This window comes from Anguilla anguilla, chromosome 4, assembly GCF_013347855.1.
Source record: "Anguilla anguilla isolate fAngAng1 chromosome 4, fAngAng1.pri, whole genome shotgun sequence".
Taxonomy (NCBI): domain Eukaryota; kingdom Metazoa; phylum Chordata; class Actinopteri; order Anguilliformes; family Anguillidae; genus Anguilla; species Anguilla anguilla.
This window is the reverse complement of record NC_049204.1, coordinates 59,032,954-59,056,417: the sequence shown is the minus strand read 5'-3', so window position 1 is coordinate 59,056,417 and position 23,464 is coordinate 59,032,954. Positions and strand designations below refer to the sequence as shown.

Genomic DNA, 23,464 nt, shown 5'->3' with positions numbered 1-23,464 from the left:
CCTCGTCTTGTGTTGGAAAGGGAAAGCCCATTACAGACAGAGCTCTTTGTATCGTTCTTTGGTGCATTGGTTTTCTCATTGAGTTTTGTAGTTTTGCTCCGCCTGCTGCACAGTTCTGAAAAGTGTGTCCTGGGGTGGGTGGAGTTGGTGTGTTTATCTCATTTGCATAAAGTATTCTATATGCAAATTATTTGTGAAGTGTAGGCTCATGAAACTTGGATTAAACTGTCAAACAAAGCGTTGAAAATCAAACGTGAACCAAAATTCCACAATTATGGAAATGGTCTGTTTCTTGCCTCAAATGCTTTCAGAAACATATATTTTAGTGAACTGTTGAAATAATGGCATGGATTAAAATGTTTTAATAGAAGCCATAGAAACACCAAATTGCACCAAAGTGATCTAGGGTGCAATTACCCTTAAACCGAAAGCAGCCCCAAAAAATCAAGTTCTTGAGTTGTGCGTGGCTAATGACATCACAGAATCAAGTCCAGCTGTAATTATTGTTGCTAACATGTACGAAATCCCATTGCTACATCATTTTCTCTCACATTATCTCACTGGGGATTCTAGCCTAAAATTGCTGTTTAAGCAGTTCAGCTTGATGGATTGCCATTGTTAGCTAAGCACGGTTAGAACAAAATCGTGTTGATTAGTGTAGTTTCACATTTGATATAATATAATTAACATCAGTATTCCTACAAAATTCATGATTGTATTCTGGGCTGAAAAAGCCAATGCTTTAAAAAAGTACTTTAAATATTTTGAGGCACATTTAGTCAGTGCTTGAGGTGCCCATAATGTAGCACTCCAGCACTTTTTGAATTTTAATGCTGGTTCTCTGGTTCTTGGCCTCCCCTTACTTTTTTTAACATGGCACACTACTTGCTTGTGGACAAAAATTTATCACGTTTGTTCTCTAAATTCAAATAAGTAAATAAATTGTATTGTTTACTGTAATAATAGCAATGCTCTTCCTGTAAATGTTTTGTCATGTAGTGGCTAGTTCAAGGATCGTAACATTTTTCCTTTTTTTCTTTTTCCTTTTTTTACACGGGTCATATTTCAACCCAGATGCAGTCATGTCACAACCACTTGTTCACCAGTTCAGTTTAACAAACTGTCGAGTTCATTCAAGCTAGTTATGCTGTAGCCATTTGTTTGCATTCTGATAAAGCATTGTCTTGTAAGTTGTTCATGTTGGTTATCAACCCATGTAAGCATGATAAATTGGAAGTACTGTCCAACATTCTTTATGGGTCATTAAAAAAAACCCATTTATTTTGATTTGTTCACATTTTTCTACCTATGAGAGTGCCAGAAGTATTCGGCAGATTACACAAAATTGGTTACAGCCGCTGTCATAAAAAACACTTCTCATTTCTCACGTATGCCTGTACAATCAGCAGATATCGGCTGATTGGTTAAACACTGGCATCGCTATCGGCCTTCAGAAATCCTATTGGTCGAACCTGTAGCGCTAGTGGCTCAAGCGTCGTTCAGATCAGCTGGGGTGTCAGCATCTCATCACGCAACAGTGACCCCTGCTGGTCGATTAGGTGTCTGAACGTTCCTCTCTTGAGCTGCAAATGAAGCGTCTTCCTAAAAGACTGCTGGCCTGGTTTGCGAACTGCGGTGTGATGACATCACAAACGTCAGAGGACAGCGCGCGCTTGTGTTCGCTGTAGCGCTTCGATGAGTGCGATTGGGTATTTCGCATCGGGGAGAAAAATGGGGAAAGCAAGAAAACGAAACTCGTCAGGGGGCGTTTTCTTTTTGGGGGTGTCTCATTGATGTTGCTCTCATTTGATGTGTGGCTACTGTCTTGGTCAGGTCTCCCTCAAAAAAGAGATTTTATTTTTAGGGAATTCCCGGATTCATAAAATAAAAAAAATATGTATTTTCTTTGTGTTTTTTTCTTTATTTTTGCCGTTCGGGGCTGTTGTTTTCAGTGTTCTCCAGTCTTGAATATTAATCGTTCTTCCGCTGATGTCTTCCTTAGGAGAAAGAGAAGAAGTACATGCTGCCTCTGGACAACCTGAAGGTTCGAGACGTGGAGAAGAGCTTCATGTCCAGCAAGCACATGTTTGCCATCTTCAACACAGAGCAGAGGTCAGACACTCCGCTATCGAAGACCTGTATCTGAAGACAACTGTGCACGTAAACAGAAATGAATAGATACCAATCATAGTGGCTGAGCTGTTAACCCGTGTAGGCTGTACCGATACTGTAAGTAACAGGGAGTCAGAGCAAATGAAGAACATGAATGATGTTTGGCTTGACTTGGGATTTGAACACGACATTTTTTAAAACTGGAAAATCAAATGGCCTTCTACACATCAGTGCCTGACCCAATTCTGACCCCGGCCTTTCAGGACCAGGCACAGGGCTCATGCTCGCCTCCCACAACTGAGTTCTGACCCTTATGAAAATCCAGCTCTGCGGACACGACTGACACTGTACTGCAGTCATACCACTATCTCAGGGTTAAAGAAAGTCACTGTCAGTTGGACACAAAGCAATTTACGCATTCCTTAATGCTTCCCGCTATTTTTCCTGTCGTTAAAAAAACTGCCCGCTCGTGTGTGCGCAACACAAAATCTCTCTTTGTCCTGGTGCTGCTTTTGCGGTTTCCAGTTTCAAATGTTGACACACACAGAATTTCGGTTGGGTGGGGAAGCTTTGAGTAAAATATTGTGTCTAACAGAAATGTGGGAGGGGTCGGGAGAAAGCGAGGGACTGAGAGGAGGAGGGGTTTGGGAAACGGCTGAAGGGCGCTGGGATGACCCGGGCCCGTGGCAGAGAGGGATCAGCCCCTGGACTACGAGGCGGTCCCTGTGGGACGTCCTGGCACGGAGAGGGGAGGGGGCAGAGGGCTGGGTGTGAGGGAACCGCAGTGATTGTGATTTGGCTTGCGAGGAACATGTGGAGTTTGTTTATAATTCTGTCCTGCACGTCTCTGAATGTACAGACCGCAGAAATACCGACGGCAGGCTAATTAAGCGGCTAATCAGAACCAGCCCGTCCGCACTGAGAAATGAGGCTTCTCCTGTTAGGAAAGTATTCCAGTGCCCACCACAGAAAGAGAGAGAGAGAGAGAGAGATTAGAGGAGAGAGAGTAGGAAAGAGAGATTAGGAGAGAGAGAGAGAGAGAAGGAAAGAGAGTGTAAGAGAGAGATATTTGGAGAGAGTGAGAGAGAAGGAAAGGGAGAGAGTTAAGGAGAGAGAGAGAGTAGGAGAGAATAGGAAAGAGGGTGGGAGAGAAAGAGATTAGGAGCGAGAGAGAGAGTAGGAAAGAGAGATGGAGAGAGAGTAGGAGAGAGATTTGGAGAGAGTGAGGGAGAAGGAAAGGGAGAGAGCTATGGGGAGAGAGAGTAGGAGAGAGTAGGAAATAGAGTAGGAGAGAAAGAGAGCGATTAGGAGCGAGAGAGAGAGAGACAGTAGGAGAGAAAGAGAGAGATTAGGAGCGAGAGAGAGAGAGGAGGAAAGAGAGATGGAGGGAGAAAGAGAAGGAGGAGGGCGGCGGGCGGGAGGGAGGGAGGAGCGGAGGGGAGTGAGCGATCGGCCAGGAATGTGTCGGACGGTGTCCTGCGGCGCCCCCTGTTCCCTCGCCGGCTCCGTGTGCAGCCTGGCGAGGGCCGGCTCCAGCGCCGTGTCCCTGTCTGACAGTAATCAGAACCTCAGGAAACTCCCCCAAATCAAAAACAGGCTGGGATCCGCAGAACAAAAAAAATCATTCCACTAAACAAAAAGCCCTGGCCTGTGCAGAAAGAGAATGAGCGAAAGAGAGAGAGAGAGAGAGAGAGAGAGAGGGGGGATGGCGGGGGCTGTATTTGAATTACTGATTGTAATCCGTTCGGCATGACGTTCTGAGAACATTCGGAGGTACAGTTTGTGTGTAATTTGCGTCTTATCGAGGTCACGTGACCTGCGCTTAGCAGTGTTGCAGAAGGAGACGGTGGTGCTGCAGTATCACTGTGACTGGCTGTGTGGCTCCAGCTGTGGAGTCAGCGTGGAGACACGGTGCACTGACTCATAGGTCAGCTGCAGCCTCAGATCCTGCTGATCCAGGGCAAGTCCGTTGCGACCGGTCCGGCGATCCCAGCCATTCAGGGGCCAGAGCGTTGGGAAACACCACAAAGCGGAGGGCAGCGTCCAGCTCGCTTTTACGAGCCGGCAGCCAGGCGGCCGGCGTCACTCGCACCCACTGAGAGATAAGACCGGAGCACGGAAATGGCAGCTTTACAGCCAGACTCAGTCGTGTAGCGAGGGGAGCGGTGTCAAGCGCGTAGAGCGTTTAAAGGTTTCGTCAATTTCGGTCTCGAGGCCTGTGGTGCATCTTGGGGAGGAGTGGGAGGGGGTGGGAGGGGGTGGGGGGGTGTAAGGGGATCTTTGGCGGGAGTACGCACTTTGTTGGCCTGGTCCAGAGAAAGATGGGGTTTCGTGTCACTGCCAGTAATCCTGTGGAAGATTCTCCACGGCAGTCCCAGACTACGGAACGTTCTCCTCACCAAAACAAACAAACACAAACGGCAACAGCAGAAAAGGAGGAGGGGGGGAGAGAAAGAGGGCAGGAATAAGAGAGGGATGGTGGGGAATGTGCTGCACATGTAGCCTGGGCGACCGGCTGTATCCCAGCGTCCTCAGGAAGAGCGCAGCGACGTCGTAGCATGGGGGGGGGGAGAGGGAGTGCTGGGAGGGGGAGGGGGGAGGGTCTCTCACTCCCCCCCCCCCCGCTCACCACCAGCCGCTGTCGTTTCAGGAACGTGTACAAGGACTACCGGCACCTGGAGCTGGCCTGCGACACCCAGGAGGAGGTGGACAGCTGGAAGGCCTCTCTCCTGCGCGCAGGGGTGTACCCCGAAAAGGCCCCGGTGAGCGCCCCCCCCGTGCCCCCCCCGCGTCCCGTCGAGGCGCACCGCCGCTCCATTGATTCATGAATCAGGACCAGGGTGAACATTCCAGCGCCGTTGTGTCACTGTGAGGAGGATCGGCGAGGGAGGGGCTCCCTGCTCTGTTCTTAATCACCGCCAGCCCCCTCCCCCCTCCCTCCCTCCCTCCTCCTGCAGGCCACCCTCTCACTCTCTCTCTCACTCGCTTCTCTCTCTCTCTCTCTCTCTCTCTCTCTCTCACTCACTCACTTCTGCCTCTCTCTCACATCTCTCTCTCTCTCTCTCTCACTCGCTTCTCTCTCTCTCTCTCACTCACTCGCTTCTCTCTCTCTGTCTCTCTCTCACTCACTCACTTCTGTCTCTCTCTCACATCTCTCTCTCTGTCACTCTCTCTCACTTCTCTCTCTCTCTCACTCACTCGCTTCTCTCTCTCTCTCACTCACTCACTTGCTTCTCTCTCTCTCTCTCACTCACTTCTCTCTCTCTCTCCATCTCCTCTGTCACTCTCTTACACGAAGAAGTCAGAAAACGCATCAGTTCTTCATGTACCGTTGGCAGCCGTTCAGCCAAGTCCAAACTGCATCAGTGCTCCTGATGAAGTGTCACGCTCACGATACAGCAGACAGACCGCACTCCCTACAGAACCAGCTTTCTCTCTCACTCTCTCTTTCTCCTTCACTCTCCTCCTCTTCCGCTTTTTTCTTGCTTGCAAGGCGTCACTCCTTGTTCCTGTCTTCATCTCTCTCTTCATCCCCTTCTTAATCCCCCCCTCATGTTCCCTCTCTCCTAGGTGGACGGGGACAGCTCGGGCCCCTCGGACAACTTCTCCATGGACCCCCAGCTGGAGCGGCAGGTGGAGACCATCCGCAACCTGGTGCACTCCTACATGGCCATCGTCAACAAGTGCATCCGCGACCTGATGCCAAAGACCATCATGCACCTCATGATCAGCAACGTGAGCCGCCCTCTCCGCTGTCCGCCCCCTGCCCCCTCACCCCCCCTCCCCTACCCTCACCTCTCCTCCCCTCCCCTCACCTCTCCTCCCCTCACCCCCCTTCCCCCCCCACACCTACCCTCCCTCCCCTCCGCACACGGGCTCTGAGCATGCCTGTGTCCCCCCCCCAGGTGAAAGACTTCATCAACGCGGAGCTGCTGGCCCAGCTCTACTCCGCGGGGGACCAGAGCGTGCTGATGGACGAGTCGCAGGAGCAGGTGCAGCGGAGGGAGGAGGTGCTGCGCACGCACCACGCCCTGAAGGAGGCGCTGGCCATCATCGGAGACATCTCCACCAGCACCGTCTCCACCCCCCTGCCGCCCCCCGTCGACAACTCCTGGCTGCAGGCCGGCCCCGGCGGGGCCCGCAGGTAGCCCCCCGGGCCGCTCGGCACGCCGCCGCCTCATTGGCCGGACGCGGTCGGACATTTTGCGAGCCTGGTCGCGTGTCTCCAGAAATTTGAAGAGTGTGAGAATGTTGCGCCGAGCTGAGCGTGCGCTCCCTCCTCCCCCCCCCCCCCAGGTCGCCCCCCCCGAGCCCCACGGCTCCCCGGAGGATGTCCACGGGCCCCCGGGCCCCCGCGCGCGGCCCCGCCCCTGGGGCCCCCCCCCGTGCCCTCCCGCCCCGGGCCGCTCGGACCCTTCAACAACAACAACGTCGACGGATTCCCGCCCCCCCAGGTGCCCAGCCGACCCAACCGCGCCCCTCCCAGCATTCCCAGGTGAGCCGGGACACGAGCACAGCCTCCCCCCTCGCCCCCCACCCCCCCCCGACAACACCCCAGGCCCACCACATCACTGCACAGCGTCTTAAGTGTTCTATAAAAACCGATCCCCAGCGCCACAGCCCTCGAAACTGGACGGGTATTTACGGGTCCTGCATTTAGGTGTGAGAATATATCAAGGAAACTGGTCCCCCGGGGGGAAGGCCTCACGCTGAGCGAACTCACCGCACATTTCCTCACGCCTCTGTTACCCGTGCGTTTGGGTCTGTGCGCTGCGTCTGCATACGCTATTAGCAGAAAAAAGGTCACGTTGTAAATTTAGCATTCGTGAACTGTGTTTACGGTGTATTGAAATGCTGGTGCGGGCAGCTCAGTCCAGTATTTCCGTAGCGTAAAACACGCTCGTTAGACGATGGAAAGAAATGCGCGCGGTTAGGCCGTTTTGACATTATGAATTCTATTGTGCGAGGGACTTTTATCTGGTTTGTGATTGGTATGGATGGTTAAACCTTGTTCCTGGGGTTCATATTCCAAGTACTTATTTGAGGTACTTTTTTTCCTAGAAAACATGTTAAATGATACTTCTGAGATGAACCGCTTAAAATATTTTAAGTGTGATAAACGCTCGTAGGTACAGATTAAATATAAAATGTCCGTCAGTGTAGGTGAAATTAAAACACAGTAACGTTCCTGCTTTAAAGCGTCTGCAGGCTTTCTTTCACTTGCGGACGTTTTATAATGCTTAGCAGCTTTATCGCTTTTTCAGATGTGATTTTTTTGTTCCTGTACACTCACTGACATTCCGCACATGAACTGTAATACACCACTGACAGCGACTTGAATTATGGGATATGGTCAGTGTGTGACACACAAGCTCTAAGGGATGCATGTAAACACACACACACACACACACACACACACACACACATACATACACACACTCTCTCTCACACACACGCACTCTCTCTCTCTCTCTCACATACATACACACACGCACACAAACACACACATGTGCACACAACCACCCACGCGCACACACACACACACGCACACAAACACACACACATGCACACAACCACCCACGTGCACACACACACACACACACACAAACACACACACATGCACACAACCACCCACGCGCGCACACACACACACTGGGCAGCAGCAGCAGGCTCGGTTAAAGGCAGTGGTTACTTGAGATGGGTGGGGTCCTTCAGCTCATGTGTTTTTCATACTCTGTTCCCTGGCCTCTCTCTTCTAACCCTGGTTTCTGTGGAAGACGGCATATTCTCTGCCACACAGCGCTGATGTTCTCTCTTCTCTCCTCTGTGTCTCATTTTGTGTGCAAATGAAATAGCCGAGCGTGCATGACTGGTAGACTTATTACATGAACTGCCTGCCTCTGTAGTAAAAGTGGTTTCGAGTCCTAACTCTGAGCTAACTTTGTTTCCACTCTTGGTTTTTTTTTTTTTTTCACTAACAGCTTCTAACTCTGTCTGCTTTTCTCTTTCCTATCCCCCTCTCTCTTCTTTCCCCCCACCGTAATACCCTCCTCTCCCTACTTTTTCTCCGCTGTTCCTTCCCTCGCACTGATCTCCCCTCCTGGTTTTGGCCCGCTTTTCCGTTTCTCTCTGCCTCGTTTCCTCTCCATACCAAACCTTTTCATTTGGGCCTCACCCTCTTTCCCTCTTTCCCTCTCTGTCCCGCGCTGCTCCCCTCTTCCTTACCCCACCTCTCTTCCTTTAACCGTTCCCTTTCTCACCTGCATCACCGCGCGCCTGCCCCGCCCTGCTTTCTCTCTCTTTCTCTTGCTCTGTCTGTCTCTCTCTCTCTCTCTCTCTTTCTCTCTTGCTCTCTCTCTCTCTCCCTCTCTCTTGTTCTCTCGCTCTCTCTTTCTCTCTCTCTCTCTCTCTCTTTCTCTCTCTCCCTCCATCTCTCTTTCCCTCTGCAGCCGGCGGCCTCCTCCTTCTCCCACGAGACCCACCATGATTCGGCCGGGGGACCCCTCCCTGCTGGACTGAGCGTTGAACTGAGCCCCGGGGGGGACCCCCACGACTTAACCCCGCATGCCCCGCCCCCGCCCCCCCGCCCAACATAGCCCCTGTGCTCAGTCTAGCCCCTCTCGGGCCCAGCATATCGGCCCCCTGTGCAGTAGTGCCTGTGCTGTGTCTCTGTGTCTCTGTGCTGTGCTCTCCTGTGCTGCAGGTTTGCAGAGTGGCTCTGCTTCTTTACACTGGACCGCGGCCCGTCCGTCTCTCCCGTCTAACCCGATAGGCTGAACGCCGGTAGTCCTCAGTGTTACACGTGTTAATAGTGTACTGCCCCTGCACCACCACCAGCCCACCAGACCACCAGACCACCAGTCCCAAACCACAGCGAGACACAGACGCTCCCAGTGTTGCATGCCTGGGAAACTGCCATCATCTTTGTACTGTAAACGAGTTCCAGTATATTCACAGTGTTAGCATATTGTACGCTCCAGGGCTGAGGGGCTTTTGTGCCCGTTTCTGTTGGAGGTGAGCGGGGCGAGTGCGTGAGGGTGCTGGAGAGAGTGCTGGTCTGTCTTTGGAGCCTTGCTTCTTCCCGTCCTTGTCCTTCATTTTAGTCACTACGAGGTATCGTTTCCCAGACTGTTTCCATCGCTGTGCGTGTGCGTGTGCGTGTGTGTGTGTGTGTGTGTGTGTGTGTGTGTGTGCCTGTATGATGAAAGCAGAAGTGTTTTTTGGAGGATTAGGGACCTCAGAGGGAGTTGTGTGTCCGCAGCTGTCCGTTATTGGAAAGCAGTTGGAAGGAAGAGGCGGAAGGTTCTAGTAGGGAGTATCGCCGACCCCCGCTGTACCTGTGACCCCTGCCGGTCATGCTCTTCTCTCAGCTGAGACCCCGTCTCTCCTCTGTAACTCAAACAGCGCAGAAGTGTGCTGTGGGGATTGTGGGAATGCGCTGAGCTTGCATTAACCCGCAAGAGCTCAGACGCGGCTTAGGAAGACTCCCAGTCTGTCCGTCTGTGCGATGTTTCAGTGGCCCTGGCCAAGGTTTCCCCCTCTGCTCTCTGACCACCCTGTCTGCCCTGTCCTCCTCCCTGGCTCCTCCCCCTCCCCCCTCTCGGTGTCAGAGTGCTCCTGTGTCTGAGCTCCAGGTCATTCCACTGTGTGCTGGCTGAGGGCCCCTGTCTGTGGACCCCGGCCCCTTCCTGTCGGGCTTTCTGTTCTCCCTCTCAGTCAGTGGTGTTCGGCTGTTAGCCTCGTGACTGTAGCGTCTCGCGTGTAACCCCCCAAACTTCTCTGTGCCCCTCACTCTTCTGTCTCCCTCCGAGTCCCCTTTCTTGCTCTCCAATAAAGCTCTGGTATTTCCAGTCTCCGTAAGTCTGGTGTGTTCCTTCTGGGGTCCCTGCTCCCTCTCTCTCTCTCTCTCTCTACCTCTCTCTCTCTCTGAAAACCACAACTCAACACGCTGCCTCCAAGGAAAAATACAGCCCACTCTCTCCTATTTCAAACCACAGTCTCCTTACCAACACTTCTCAAAAAATAAATAAAAATGGCCGGTCCTCTGGGCTTTCCGTTCCGTTCGACACACAAGGAATGCTCAGAAATTCCTCTCGCGAAAGGCGATCGCTTGTTTTGTTTGGTAAAAATGGATCTGTTCTTCGTATTGCTTTTGGATCCGAGCGTCTGTGTAATTCATAAAGCCTCCATTTCCAGACCGTTGTAAACTGCAGGGCTCCAGTCTGCAAATTTTTTATTTTTTTTTGCATTTCAAGACTTGTAGACAAATCTGTGAACTGATACGTGACTGTGTTGGTGATGTGCTCTAAAATATCTCATTCCTTTGTGGTTTAAGTTTTGGTAGTAACAAATTGGGGGGGGGGGGGGGGAAGATTTGAACCGGTCCAGCTCAGTGTGGCTGTGCTGCTGGAGCGGGTCCCGTTAGTGCTCAGTGTACAGGGGTGCGTTAGAGAGGAACTCCTCCCCGTGACTGATCCCCTGTCCTTAATGGCGTCTTGTGTCTGTGTTCTTATCCAGGAGGCAGGCGCCAGCTGTCCCCGTGAAGTCACCGCACTGAGCTCCTCCCCTCCACACAAGCCCCGCCCTTTACCCTTGTCCTGACTAGAAAACTGCTGTAGAGTGACTGGCACTGACCTGTCAATCAACAGGATTCGAGTATTCCTGTCCTCCTTTTTTTTTTGCCTTTGATTGTACTTGAATACAACACAGCCCCTCCCCTCAAACTCCCCAACATGCTGCAGAGGGGTGCCTTTGAGCCACCAGTCCTGCCCCAGCGGTCTAGGCCCCGCCCCAGCTGTCTAGGCCCCACCCCTTCTCACTCTTTATTGCTGTGCTCAGTGATGCAGCATCTTGTGCCACTACATTTATGTTGTACGTGTCAATCAGGCTGCTGGAATGATCTTGGAGCCTCCTCCTTTTGTTGATATATTGTACAGATATCATATCATATATCTTTGTATGTGTTTAGGTCTCAGTTCTGTGTAAAAAAAAAAAAAATGCCCCTCAGGTACCATGTTTATTCAGCCCAAAATAAACAGGGTTTCGGTTTAAAACATGTCCTATGCTCTGTGCACACGACTTGGGAGGACTCAAATCTACAACTACTAGCCATGTCCCATGTCTGGCTTCTAATGTGTCAAAATGGTTTGAGTATTTTATTGTAATATTTTATTACTGCAAGTTGCATGAATGTCACAAGCAAAGCTGGAAAGCTGAAAGTTCACCCTGCAGAAATGACTGGAAGAGGCATGCGTGGGAACAGAAGACACAGCAATACTGTCTGTTAATTTCTTTATTAAAGTAAACCTTGCTGCAATTCCAAATAAACAGGATTTTGCAAACACATGAATCATTTGACGAATGGACAAAAAAACTGCTGACCAGCCATGCAAATTTGATTAAATTAAAAGCACACTTAAAAAAAGAAATAAGAAAAAAAATACAGAACATAAAATGGAATAAAACAAAAAAAAACAAAGACAAAAGAAACAATCACCCTATAGCAGAAGAATACCCAGTTCATGTGCACATGCATGCTTAATGCTAACTGAAGAAATACTTGTCCACTACCTTAGAGCAGTTTTTGTTGAAGCAGCCAGTGGTGGTGGATTTATTTTATTTTTTTTGAAAGGACAGTGGGACAGTCTACCTTCCTTTTATATTTTGCTTCATTATTCAGACGGGCAGAAAGCAGAGTGGGTATAAAAGCAGAGAAGGTGGCATGGCGGGGAGCAGACTGGGGGGGGGGGGGGGGGGATCACATATGGACCACAGTCGCCTACCCTACGAACTGCAGTGGAGTTAAGATTTTGCTGAGGTGTGCAAATATCTGCTTAATTTCCTTGTAAAAACAATGTTGTCTCAACTTGGATTTTCGGTGCTCAGCAAAATAGGAGCATATTTGCATTTTAAAACGGTTTTAAACCATAGACAGACTTACAAATTATTCAGATAAAAACAAAAACATTTTTAATGAAATCACATTTGATCATTTTAAGCATTAAAAAATATACTAAATTGTTCCAGTAAACAATCTGTTAGTTCATAGAGCAACACCAATACACCATTTCTCACTCAAAGACTACACACTTGGGGTTGCCTTCTTGTACAGGTGTAACTAGCATTAACAATTTAAATAGATTACTGAAAGCCCTTCAAGTCACAGCAGATCACAGCCTGTTCAGCTATGCTGTATATAGCATTTGTTTTCTGGGTCTGATGTGGCTGATTAATTGAGATGATCCAAAACACATCCGTTAAGGCACTTGGTAAATGTTAACAGGGGTGGTAGACCAGGTGGAAAAGCTAGATAGTTCCCACTTTAAAAACAGATCAAGTCAAAAGACATGTTGAATGAGGCAAATTTTCCATGTCATTCGATCATTAATTATGCCCTGCAACTGGACCGGGCCTGATGTAGGCTACATAAAGCCAAGCCTGACATCTGGTGGAGAGAACTGGGTACTACACAACAGCATATGACGACATTCAACAGACTCAGACCTACAAGTGCATGATTTAAACAACCTTTTTATTAGTAGAAAGGATTTATGCCTTCAAATGAGTTGATATGCAGAGGGGTTAATGGCAAAGTTTAATGTAAAATAACTTCAACAGGAAATCCAATTTTGACTGGCTAATCATGAATGGTACATTGCAGTCAGAATGAATGTAGCCTGTGTTTGTAAAAGAAATGTCAAATCTCAAATGCTAAACTAGTTCCAGTTATCCATCTAAAGTGTAACCTGGCACAGGTTAACGATCTTGCAGGTGGCCGTTTATTTTTGAAAAATAAATTACATTTGTTGCATATTGACATTCTGGAATACTGAACTGTGCCAGATTTAAGTTGGAGACACTTCATGTGCACGCAGAATTACAGGTGCCAAATCAACCAGTGGGGGGCGCTTGTGAGTGATGAGACGTTTTAACCCTGGCCAAGTTAAACCTTCCCATCCCCAGACAATGCTAGTCGAGCCACCCAGCAGCCCCAAGCCCATTCATTTGGTCATGCAAAACACTGCAGTACTGGTTTTCTGCTCTAAAACAGTGTGCCTTTTATGCTTAGTGTTCCAACAGCATGTCAATTCTGTTAATTTGCCTTTACAGAATTCACTTGAGTTTGTAGATTAGAAGTAACTTCTGCTAAGTCCAGTAGGTGCGCTCCTGACAAAACATGGTAATAAAAACATCACCTGACCTCAGTGTTTAGATTAAACGAACAGGAAGACGGCACAGTTTGAACGACACAAGGCTCAACAGGCCTTATGGGTAATCTGTTCCCCGTCTGTGAGTCAGTGCAGTATGCAGCACAGGCTGTCTGTTCCCCGTCTGTGAGTCAGTGCAGTATGCAGCACAGGCCGTCTGTTCCCCGTCTCTGAGTCCCTGCAGTACACGGGACAGGCCGTCTGTTCACCATCTTTGACTCGCTATAGGAAGTGGGACAGCGTCTGTTCCCCGTCTGTGAGTCTCTGCAGGAAGTGAGACAGGCCGTCTGTTCCCCGTCTGTGAGTCACTGCAGGAAGTGAGACAGGCCGTCTGTTCCCCGTCTCTGGCTCACTGCAGGAAGCGGGACAGGAGGTCTGTTCCCCGTCTCTGGCTCACTGCAGGAAGCGGGACAGGAGGTCTGTTCCCCGTCTCTGGCTCACTGCAGGAAGCGGGACAGCGTCTGTTCCCCGTCTCTGGCTCACTGCAGGAAGCGGGACAGCGTCTGTTCCCCGTCTCTGGCTCACTGCAGGAAGCGGGACAGCGTCTGTTCCCCGTCTCTGGCTCACTGCAGGAAGCGGGACAGGCGGTCTGTTCCCCGTCTCTGGCTCACTGCAGGAAGCGGGACAGGCGGTCTGCTCCCCGTCTCTGGCTCACTGCAGGAAGCGGGACAGGAGGTCTGTTCCCCGTCTCTGGCTCACTGCAGGAAGCGGGACAGGAGGTCTGTTCCCCGTCTCTGGCTCACTGCAGGAAGCGGGACAGGAGGTCTGTTCCCCGTCTCTGGCTCACTGCAGGAAGCGGGACAGGAGGTCTGTTCCCCGTCTCCGGCTCACTGCAGGAAGCGGGACAGGGGGTCTGTTCCCCGTCTCTGGCTCACTGCAGGAAGCGGGACAGCGTCTGTTCCCCGTCTCTGGCTCACTGCAGGAAGCGGGACAGGGGGTCTGTTCCCCGTCTCTGGCTCACTGCAGGAAGCGGGACAGGAGGTCTGTTCCCCGTCTCTGGCTCACTGCAGGAAGCGGGACAGGAGGTCTGTTCCCCGTCTCTGGCTCACTGCAGGAAGCGGGACAGGAGGTCTGTTCCCCGTCTCTGGCTCACTGCAGGAAGCGGGACAGGTCCTCGTGGATCTCGGCCTCGTCCCAGGGCCCGTGGATGTTGTCCTTGTGCTCCTGCAGCCAGAGCAGCAGCAGGGGGCAGAGCAGCGTGAGGGCGAGCTGCGCCAGGGCCAGCAGGACGGCGCCCCCCGGCGACTGGCTGGCCAAGCCGCCGATCCCGCCCAGCGACACCAGGGCGGCGGCCCAGGGGAAGCCCCGCGGCGCCCGGTCCCGCAGGCGGTGCAGCAGGCAGGGCCAGAGCGCGAACACCAGCAGCGCGCACGTCACCATGGCGAAGGTGTGCAGCGCCCCCGGCAACCGGGAGGCCAGGCACACGGAGCCGAACAGAGCGGCGTTGAGCGACAGGCTCCCGGGGGGGCTGGGCTGGGCGTAGGGGAAGGTCACCAGGTGAGCCAGCAGCATCAGAGCCGACATGGCGTACACCGTGTCCGTGCTCACCGACTCGGTCAGCGTCTTCAGCACGGGGGAGAAGCCGAAGGTGAAGGCCAGGAAGATGGCGGCGCTCTGGAGGTCCGCCAGCCGCGTGCGCCCCTCCGTTCTCGGGCCGCCCAGCGCCTCGTAGAGCCCGTAGCCTAGCAGCGCGCACAGCAGGCCGGCCAAAAGCAGCGTGAACGGGTAGAGCTGACCCTGGTACATGTACCACCACAGCGTGAGAAACGCGGCGACGCAGGACAGCTGCTGCGTCACAAGCCCGGCTTCGCGCACCACCGCCCAGTAGCGGTACCGCCGTACGCCCACGTTACGTCGAAGCTCCTCCAGAAAGCGCCGGTCCACGTAGTTGTCTGGGAAAGGCTGACGCTCATACAACACCTTCCTCCAAGGAACCGCAGAGGGAGCACCGGGGTCACTGTCTGCTCCCATCACCTGTCAAACAGACAGAACTCACGAATTACAGCACATGCAATATACAACTATTCAAACTGCCAGATCATCCTGCAGACTGCAGAAGTAAACTGTCTCGTGTCACTCACCCATAACCTGGTCGTGTCCGAATCAACGCACGTGCCTACCATTGAGTATGCAAGTCGTATACAAATTGTATACTCGATAGCAGGCAAAAGCGCTGATTCGTACATGACCCATGACCATAGCCCACGATAGTTCGGCAGACAGATCTGGCAGGCACGTATGCTTGTTTATACTATTCGTAGCACCATTTTCAGGATTATTTCAAAACGTAAACTGAAGTGTTTTCTTTACGAAGGAAGCGCAACCTTCACATTTCACACGGGCAAATAAAGCCAATGCCCACAGCATCGCTTGTTTCGCAAAAATGTCAACCTTCCAAAATGACTTTCAGGAAACAGATAGCCACAAAAGAAATACAGATTTAAGTTCAATTTTAGATGGATGGTCAATTGAAACCTTGCAGGCACAATTAGCTCCGAGTTCCTTGACTTGCATTTAGATAGCTGACGCTCAGTATCTATGGTTATCTAATAGAATTCTATTTAGCAAAACGAAGACTATTGAGGGCGCTCCTATAATAAACAATATATCCATAAGATTCATGAGTACAACGATTGTAAATAACGTTCCGATATTTACCAAACTCCCAATAATGCACTTGCTAACTGGGTTACGGCCGGTCCAATCTCTTCCTTTTAGATTCCGGAAGTAGCAAATGCTATATAGACATAGCACCCATTACACCTATGAATCATCTAAGCGCGCCATCTAGCGGATAACTTTAGATATCCCCGTGTTGGTTTAAAAGGGAACCCATATGGATGACTCCAAAGCGTTATATATACGCTTACGGAAATGCCATGGTTAACGTGACGCTTTTGCTACATTGTGGATACTTTTAAGGTGTATCTGATTATATTCGGAACTCACACATTACTACACTCGAACTACTCGAAACTAGGTAAATACTAAAAAATAAATGCACAACGGCAGTCCAACACTGTTCCTGGGGATATACTGACACATTTTCACTCCAACCCTAACAAAGCACATCTCAAACGCTATAGATCTTGTTGGGCAACCCTGAAATACAGCGACCATGCAGCTAATACCACAGGCCTAACAGACAATACGGTTACTCTGGTAACTAACCGAAAATGCCGAAGCAATTAAGTCTATCTCCCTCTGGGAACAAAGAGTACTGAACATCGTGCCAGCTGCAGGATGCGTGTACAAAGCACTTTGACAGTGCCTGCATAAAGACGGATCATTCAGTACAGGTTTTCCCCACCAATATAGGACATACACACCTCTCCAGAACAGCTCAGGGCAAGGGATGGTACCACTCAGCTGCACAAAGCCACTTGAGAGGGTATACCATAGTAGTCAGGGTAGCTCATTTCAACCCCTGGAAAGAGGGCTGTATTAGTTTCCCAGGTTGAGGCAGTGAGGACCTGGTTTATGGCGATGCACATATGACCCTCTCTGGATCAGTGTCTGAGCCCCAGGCCAGGGCATCAGTGTGTGCAGCAGGGAGAGACACACTAAGGTTAGCACTGAGTGTACCGGAAATGTGTTTTCAGCTCTGTGTGCAGTGCACGTGCCAATGGCCAATAAGAACACTACTGGTAAGGACACTGCTGACTGACTACACATGTACTGTATGTAGCAGACATGTAAAGTCTTCCATAACTAACATCTGCCTTGTGTACCGTCAATCTGCAAAAATCTTTTCTTTTTTTTTTTTTTGCAAAAATGATGCATTTTTCCAATATACCAACCACAAAAAAGACAAATGAGAAAAGTAGTATTTCATTACATGCACTTAGTTATGATTTATGTAATAAAAATGAGCTCCTACTTTCTTTGATCCATATGTACTCAGCAATAAACCTCCAGGTAAAAGCAATTCACATGACATTTTCACGACTTAAAAAGCAACTTCATTCAACGGTTTTAATAATTTAAGTTTTTTTTATTCATATTGTCCTAGCAATGATATTCCCTATGTACAGAGGAGGAAGGCAGATCAGAATACAGGGCAACAGAAATCATACCTCCGTGTTCTGAAAAAGATGCATCAGTGCCATGAGAGGATGTGATTGATAGCCCAAAGGTCATTTTTCCACAACCATCACGCATCCACTACCACACGGACACAAAAGGTCCTTTTCCATTTTATGAGTCATAGAAATTACGTAACCATTTACTACGTCAGGTCAGACACAACTGATCAGTACCACGCAGTTCATAAGAATGGTATTAATGTAGCATGACTAATACACGCAGTTAGTGCTTCAAGGGAAATTTGGAGTCTGAGTCATCTGAAGAAAAAAAAAACTCAGAATTTACATAACATGTATCAGCTTGTCAGAGAACTAGGGATGGCAGTGTGGCATATTTGTTAGGGAAATTCCACTTGCAAAGAATTTGCATTTTCAAACCCTAAGTAGGGCACAATTTTGCAACCAAAGTAAGGTACTTTGAAGAGATTCAACAATGGAGAATATTATATGTACAATGTAACATATGCTGTCCTAGATACATCCGTCTTCACTGCAACAACTTACAACTTCAGTTGGCTCATCCAAATTCTGTAGCTTAATCTGATAATGTAAACTGTGTGAGATATTAAAAACTTCATACTGCATCATTCACAGGATCATAGACAGCCACAGGGTTAGTCCTTGAACACCAGGAGTCCATCCCATTACTATTCACTCCTCACCTTTCCTCCACTCCCCCACTACCACTCGTCTCCTCCCTGGAAGTATGTGGAGAAAAGGAGGGGAGCCACTTTGCCAATACCGTTCTGTGTGCTTCACTCGTCTCTTCCAATATTGGGAAAATGGAGGGAGGCACTACGCAAAGATTGGCCTCCGGGGCACGAAGGAAAGGAGGATACATTTTTAAAGTATTGGGACGCACCCCTGCACTATTGCAAGCAGACATTGTCTGCTGTAGGTTTTAGGCTGTTCTCTATTGATCCAGAAGGTGGGGGTGTTGAGCTGCTCACCAATGTCCCTGCCACAAATATGTTAAACGGTGAAACCAGTAAATCTGCAGTTCTCTCACCTGTCAGTTAAGCACTGTACACCTCCCACCAAAAAAACAAAAAAACAAAAAAACAAAAAAAAAAACAAAAAAACCAGACACTACCGCAAGTGCACATTCATTTTCCTGCCTTTTTATGGGCAGTTGGGGCTCCACATTGTGAACGTACCCCAGTGTGGGAGCCCACACTGCGGAGGTGTGTGCTAGTAACAGGTCTCTCCTCCAGACTAAAGGGAAAAAAAAAAAAAAAGATAAAACATTGCAGCTCGCCTACTGTCATCTGCGTGTCTGCGGTCTCATCTTACTGTGCAGCTGTTGGCAAGTGGCAGCCATTAGGGCTCCATAGGCAAAACAAGCCTGTGAACAGGCAGGAAGGCCGCTCTCCAGCAAGGTCGAAACCAGACACCGGTTAGCGCAGCCCGCGATGGGCTACCACTTGAAGGCGGTGAATTATAGATAGACCTTGAGGATTTAACGAGCGATCCCTTTCCCTCCCTCAGCTGCAGAACACTTTGGCTGGCGGGCAGGCTGGCTGGACCTCCCATTATTGGGGTGAGAGAGTAGGCAGCACAGACATGACGCATTGGGGTGTGTCTGCATGCGAGGGGAGTTAATCAGAATCACCATTCACCACACAGGCAGGGCGTGACATGATCTGTTCTGCCGAAAGTCACCGCCTACATCCTCCGGTGCACCCAGCAGAAGGAAACCTCCACGCGTTTCAGTAACAAATAGAATCTCCCTGCGGGGGGGTTACGTGCGGCAGCAGCCAAGTCACTTTTCAAGTAGGGCGAGGTGTGGCCAACTGAACAGGACAGTGCAGTCACAAGACTTCAGTGCCTGGAAGACTTTAGTTACCTTACTTGTAAACAGGATTTCCTTTTATGTCGTTAACAGGTTAATTTCAAATAAAACTTTTTTTTTTTTTTTTATACAGTAAGAAACAGATCACGTGTCAAATATGTTTGTTCTAAGTTCGGCTTAGTCCTTTGTGTGCTAAAATTATAGACCGACAGGTCTACCAATCTCATTCATGGCTCCACAAATGAGAGGAGCAGCTTTGGAGATGTGAATAAAATCTCTTTGATTGACAGAGACCGATAGAGACGGGGTGTTCAGTCCGGCCTCTGGTCAGCTCTGTCTCCATGGCTCCTGTGCGGCAGCAAGTGATTGTCTTTAACGGGTCAGTAGACAGAAAGAGAAAGGGGGACTCCAGTGAGCTGAGGAGGGACCGCCCACTGTTCCTGAAGTCACTGGAGATGGAAAAAACGACTGGACGGAGAGGGCTTGGCAGAGAGAGTGTGTGCGCCTGTGCGTGTGTGTGTGCGTGCGTGTGTGTGTGTATGTGTGTGTGTGTGTGTGCGTGTGCGTGTGCGTCCATGTGTGTGTCTGTGTGCATGTGTGTGAGCAGTGAGCCTGTGCAGCGTGGCCCAGCAGCAGTTTGGGCTCCTGTAGCCGTCTGGGCCCGGTGCCAGGCCGGGTCTCTCCCGGTTGGGGGGGGGGGGGGGGGGGGGGGGGAGGGGCGCTAGGTGCGGCTCTTCCTCTTGTCGTCGAAGAGGCTGCGCAGCAGGTAGACCTGCAGCCCGGACACCACCAGCATGACCAGCAGGTTGGTGCAGGACCACAGGTTGACGCGCTCGTAGTTGCTCTCCTGCAGGTTGCGGTCCCGGGCCTCGAACGCCCGCAGCACCGTCTGGATCTGCAGGCTCTTCCCCAGCCGGGCCTTCACGCTGTTAATGGTGTCCTTCGAGGGCGGAGAGAAAGAAGGCGGAGGTGAGGCTTCCTCCTCACACCTGCATGCAGGGCAGTAGCGGGCCGACACCTAGCCACACATGCCATTACAACCTACCCAAATCCGAGGCACCTAATGGTGCAGTTTCACCCAGACCTAGACAAAGAAGGCACATCACCAAGTAATACCGCCCTACAGTTAGTTCAGGCCTGAAATTGAGCAAGGTTTCAGTTCCTAGCGTGGTCCTCAGAGACCGTTCTAGGAACTGAAACTTTGCTCAATCTCAGGCCTGAGCTAACACTGGAAAGCAAGCCTCCAAAACAGCTGCAGGTCTGTGCTTCCCCTAATGCTAACGTCTGTTTGCCGACTGAAATAGACAGCAGACGAGGGCCCCGTTTATTGACCGAAATACACATACTACATGGACGTTTGTGCACAGAACATTCAATGGTGGCGTTCTGCTGTGGGCTATGTGACTTTCTAGCCTTTCCGTCCTTCTGCGCACTCACTGGCACGTGGGTATGTGAATGAGATGTAGTGGGGTCACCGTGACACAAACTGTGCCCCAATGCACTCTGGGAGCGTGCATGCCATTACAGCTCTTCCAAATCTGAGGCACCAAATGCTGCAGTGTCACCAAATAATACCGCCCAGTCAGTAAACACTCCTGACCTTAAGCAATCAGGATTTAACCCTTTCATGCGCACAACCAGTATCACCTTTGCCCCTACAACACCACACTAGGAGTGGCGCATGGTTATTTTTGACATCTTTCGATGAGAAATGGAAAGGAAAATCTATTTTGGCTTTGGGCACATAGTGTGGCAATGAAACCAGGAAGCCACGCAGCAATACCATGATGTCCTCCAGTTTCATATCCAGAATATCCGTTCCGTGGACGTATTCCTTCCAGCCCTCGGGGTCCGAGGCGTCTGCGTCCTCCATGTTGTCTAAGATCAGCTCAAAGAAGATGATCTTCTCAGACATGGCACTGAAGGTGTTGTCAAAACAGAACATATAATCTCCATCCTCCGTCTCCACTCTGCGAAGGGTAGGGGGTTCGTTTGGATTTTTAGAGAGAACACAAAAACAGAATAACTGAAAGAGCTACGTATAAATGTAATAATAGTTGGAGACATGTATTGTCATCTCTGTAAACTAATGTACAGTAATTGTGTGAAATGAGTGTGCTTAGCATACTACATGCAACCTACGTGTGCACTCCGTCAGACTTCCTGTAGTCTCTGGCCAGTACACTCCCGCTTGGTGAAGACAGGTGAAAATCAACATCCAAGCCGGCCCCATCAAGAACCTGTGGATACCCCAACGCACAGGTAAGTGGAGTCAGAATGCACAAAAGTATGCAGAAAAGCCACCAATCATAACCATCACTGATAACACGACATGAGACGAAATGAGATACTTTATTCACCCCAATAAGAGAAATTGTCAACTGCCTCACGAAAATCCACAGTACCATGCTGTCACCAGAAATGGGCTAAATCAGACTAATGGACGTAAGTGCAGCACTGAGTTAAAACATGCTGCAGATTTACTCATTAATATATATGTGTAAGGATATGATAAGAAGCTCAACGCAAAAGCAACGATCCTCGATCTTTCCCTCACAATGACCTCTACCCTAGAGTACCATACTTTTGTGTGTCTACAAAAGTTTACATGTTTGTTCACTGAAAACGACGGCGCTATGTAGTCATAAGAATCCACAATGTTTTAAGCAGTCAGCTTCATGCATTCTAACCCAAAATTCTGAATGCTTCCGCTATCTTAGTCATAGCTTGGCAACTCATATATTTCGAAAACAGAACATGTACTGTATTGCCACTTTGCTTGCGTTATCATGATTGCCATAAATATATTTTGACAGCCACCTAGGTAGCATTAGATGGTTTAAATTAGCTCCAGCATTGCCATTAAGACAGTTCACGTTAGTACTAGCCGACATCAGAGAATTAGTTTAACTATTTACTTTCGCTAAAATCAGTCACATAGTTTGTCAAAAAGTTCAAGCAACTCAACATCACGTAAATAAATTTGAATATTTGATATATATGATAAATATTAGACATATACAATATGATTCTGAGGTATAACATGCCAATGACAAGTTCACTAACTAGCTAACTATCCATTTAGCTAGTTCGCTAGCTTGTAAGTTGTAGGCTAGCTAAATGGACTCGTTGACATGCCAGTACGCAGACAGAACATCGTTCGACTAATCCGAATATAGGTATACATACAGCCTCAAATGCGAGAAAGCAAGGAACTATTTCACCTGATATTCAATTTCCAGTGATGCATCTTTCTTCATGGTCTGGAAAAAGCACTCTTTGCGACCAGCGGGTAGGGTGAAGGTAAAGTCGCTGTCCAGGGACTGGGAAAATGCGGCGACGAGAACCCTCTCTGATACACACGCCGATATTACCAATAGTAAAAACACTCCGAGCAAAGACATCGTCCCCACAAACAGGCCAAACCTACAGTCTAAATGTGGATAATGTCAGAGTAATTGAATAAAAAATGTCAATTTATTGTTAGTGGAGCCGTACTCTGACGACTCATCAAAACTTACTTGGACAGCCCCCTCAATGAGTCGAGGAGACTCTCACAAGGACCCCTGTAGTAGTGCGGCCTTCATGTGTAACTTTATCATTATAATTATGTTGTCTTTGGTATGACGAATATTTTCACTAAATGGTCCGACGCTACCGTTAAAAAGTATCCATCTCGCATTTAGCTCACAATATATAATAGAGTATAAATATAAACCATGGCAAAATAACAAATCCAACCAGGCGTTTTCAGAGACGTGAATTTTACAATTGCATGCTGGGAATTGTAGTGTTTTTAGCGAAAGCCTACTCGAGCGTATTCACACAATAAATATCTTCTCGATAAATAAGCTTTTTCTGTTGAACTTTTAGTCAGATGTTATATACATGCTAATTAATTTAATTATTTATGTTCTAACTTTTTACATAAATGTCTAATTGCCTCAGGTTTTATTTATACCTGATGTATGTCGCTACAATCTATATATGTCGAATTAAACATTAAATATGTAAAATCTAATATCCTCGCTACATAGTCATAATAAAGCCACTGACCATTTCAATAGTATCGGCCGCTACTTGAATTAGACAGTTAATGACTTTATACAAGCCTGCTTGGCAGTCATCCAAAACTGACTGTTCCGGACACATTTAGTGCCACCCTTTAACAGCTAATCAATGTTAAAATGCAATTGCACAATCGTTTGAGAATATTTAAAGTTCCTGTAGCTATGCCTTTTGGTAACGGTGACGCGTCCGACGAAATA

General features: G+C 49.1%; 3 protein-coding genes across 3 annotated transcripts in view; 1 reads left to right on the top strand and 2 right to left on the bottom strand.

Annotated features, from left to right (window-relative positions):
* Positions 1–9,967, top strand: part of dnm3a (dynamin 3a) — a 38,163-nt gene extending 28,196 nt beyond the window's left edge. Inside the window, 7 exon segments of the mRNA XM_035415003.1 lie at positions 2,003–2,112; positions 4,763–4,874; positions 5,683–5,847; positions 6,018–6,256; positions 6,409–6,490; positions 6,492–6,607; positions 8,562–9,967. Of these exon segments, the coding sequence (XP_035270894.1) occupies positions 2,003–2,112; positions 4,763–4,874; positions 5,683–5,847; positions 6,018–6,256; positions 6,409–6,490; positions 6,492–6,607; positions 8,562–8,631 (894 nt within the window). The 3' untranslated portion in view covers positions 8,632–9,967.
* Positions 9,968–12,058: 2,091 nt separating this feature from the next.
* Positions 12,059–16,179, bottom strand: pigc (phosphatidylinositol glycan anchor biosynthesis, class C). Its single transcript, XM_035415006.1, has 2 exons — positions 15,978–16,179; positions 12,059–15,293 (listed from the first exon to the last, which is right to left on the bottom strand). Exon 2 carries the CDS (start codon positions 15,288–15,290, stop codon positions 14,409–14,411), a length of 882 nt encoding a protein of 293 aa, XP_035270897.1. The 5' UTR covers positions 15,291–15,293; positions 15,978–16,179; the 3' UTR covers positions 12,059–14,408.
* Positions 16,180–17,287: 1,108 nt separating this feature from the next.
* tmed5 (transmembrane p24 trafficking protein 5) lies at positions 17,288–23,452 on the bottom strand. Its single transcript, XM_035415007.1, has 4 exons — positions 22,421–23,452; positions 21,339–21,436; positions 20,980–21,166; positions 17,288–20,136 (listed from the first exon to the last, which is right to left on the bottom strand). Exons 1-4 carry the CDS (start codon positions 22,598–22,600, stop codon positions 19,918–19,920), a joined length of 684 nt encoding a protein of 227 aa, XP_035270898.1. The 5' UTR covers positions 22,601–23,452; the 3' UTR covers positions 17,288–19,917.
* Between the last annotated feature and the right edge of the window lie 12 nt (positions 23,453–23,464).

Coding starts and splice junctions, on each gene's coding strand:
- pigc (XM_035415006.1), bottom strand. CDS start 15,290: ATGGGAGCAGACAGTGACCCCGGTGCTCCCTCTGCGGTTCCTTGGAGG.
- tmed5 (XM_035415007.1), bottom strand. CDS start 22,600: ATGTCTTTGCTCGGAGTGTTTTTACTATTGGTAATATCGGCGTGTGTA. Junction 21,437..22,420: donor CACTGGAAATTGAATATCAG/GTGAAATAGTTC, acceptor GGGTATCCACAG/GTTCTTGATGGGGCCGGCTT. Junction 20,137..20,979: donor TGAAACTGGAGGACATCATG/GTATTGCTGCGT, acceptor CCGCCCTCGAAG/GACACCATTAACAGCGTGAA.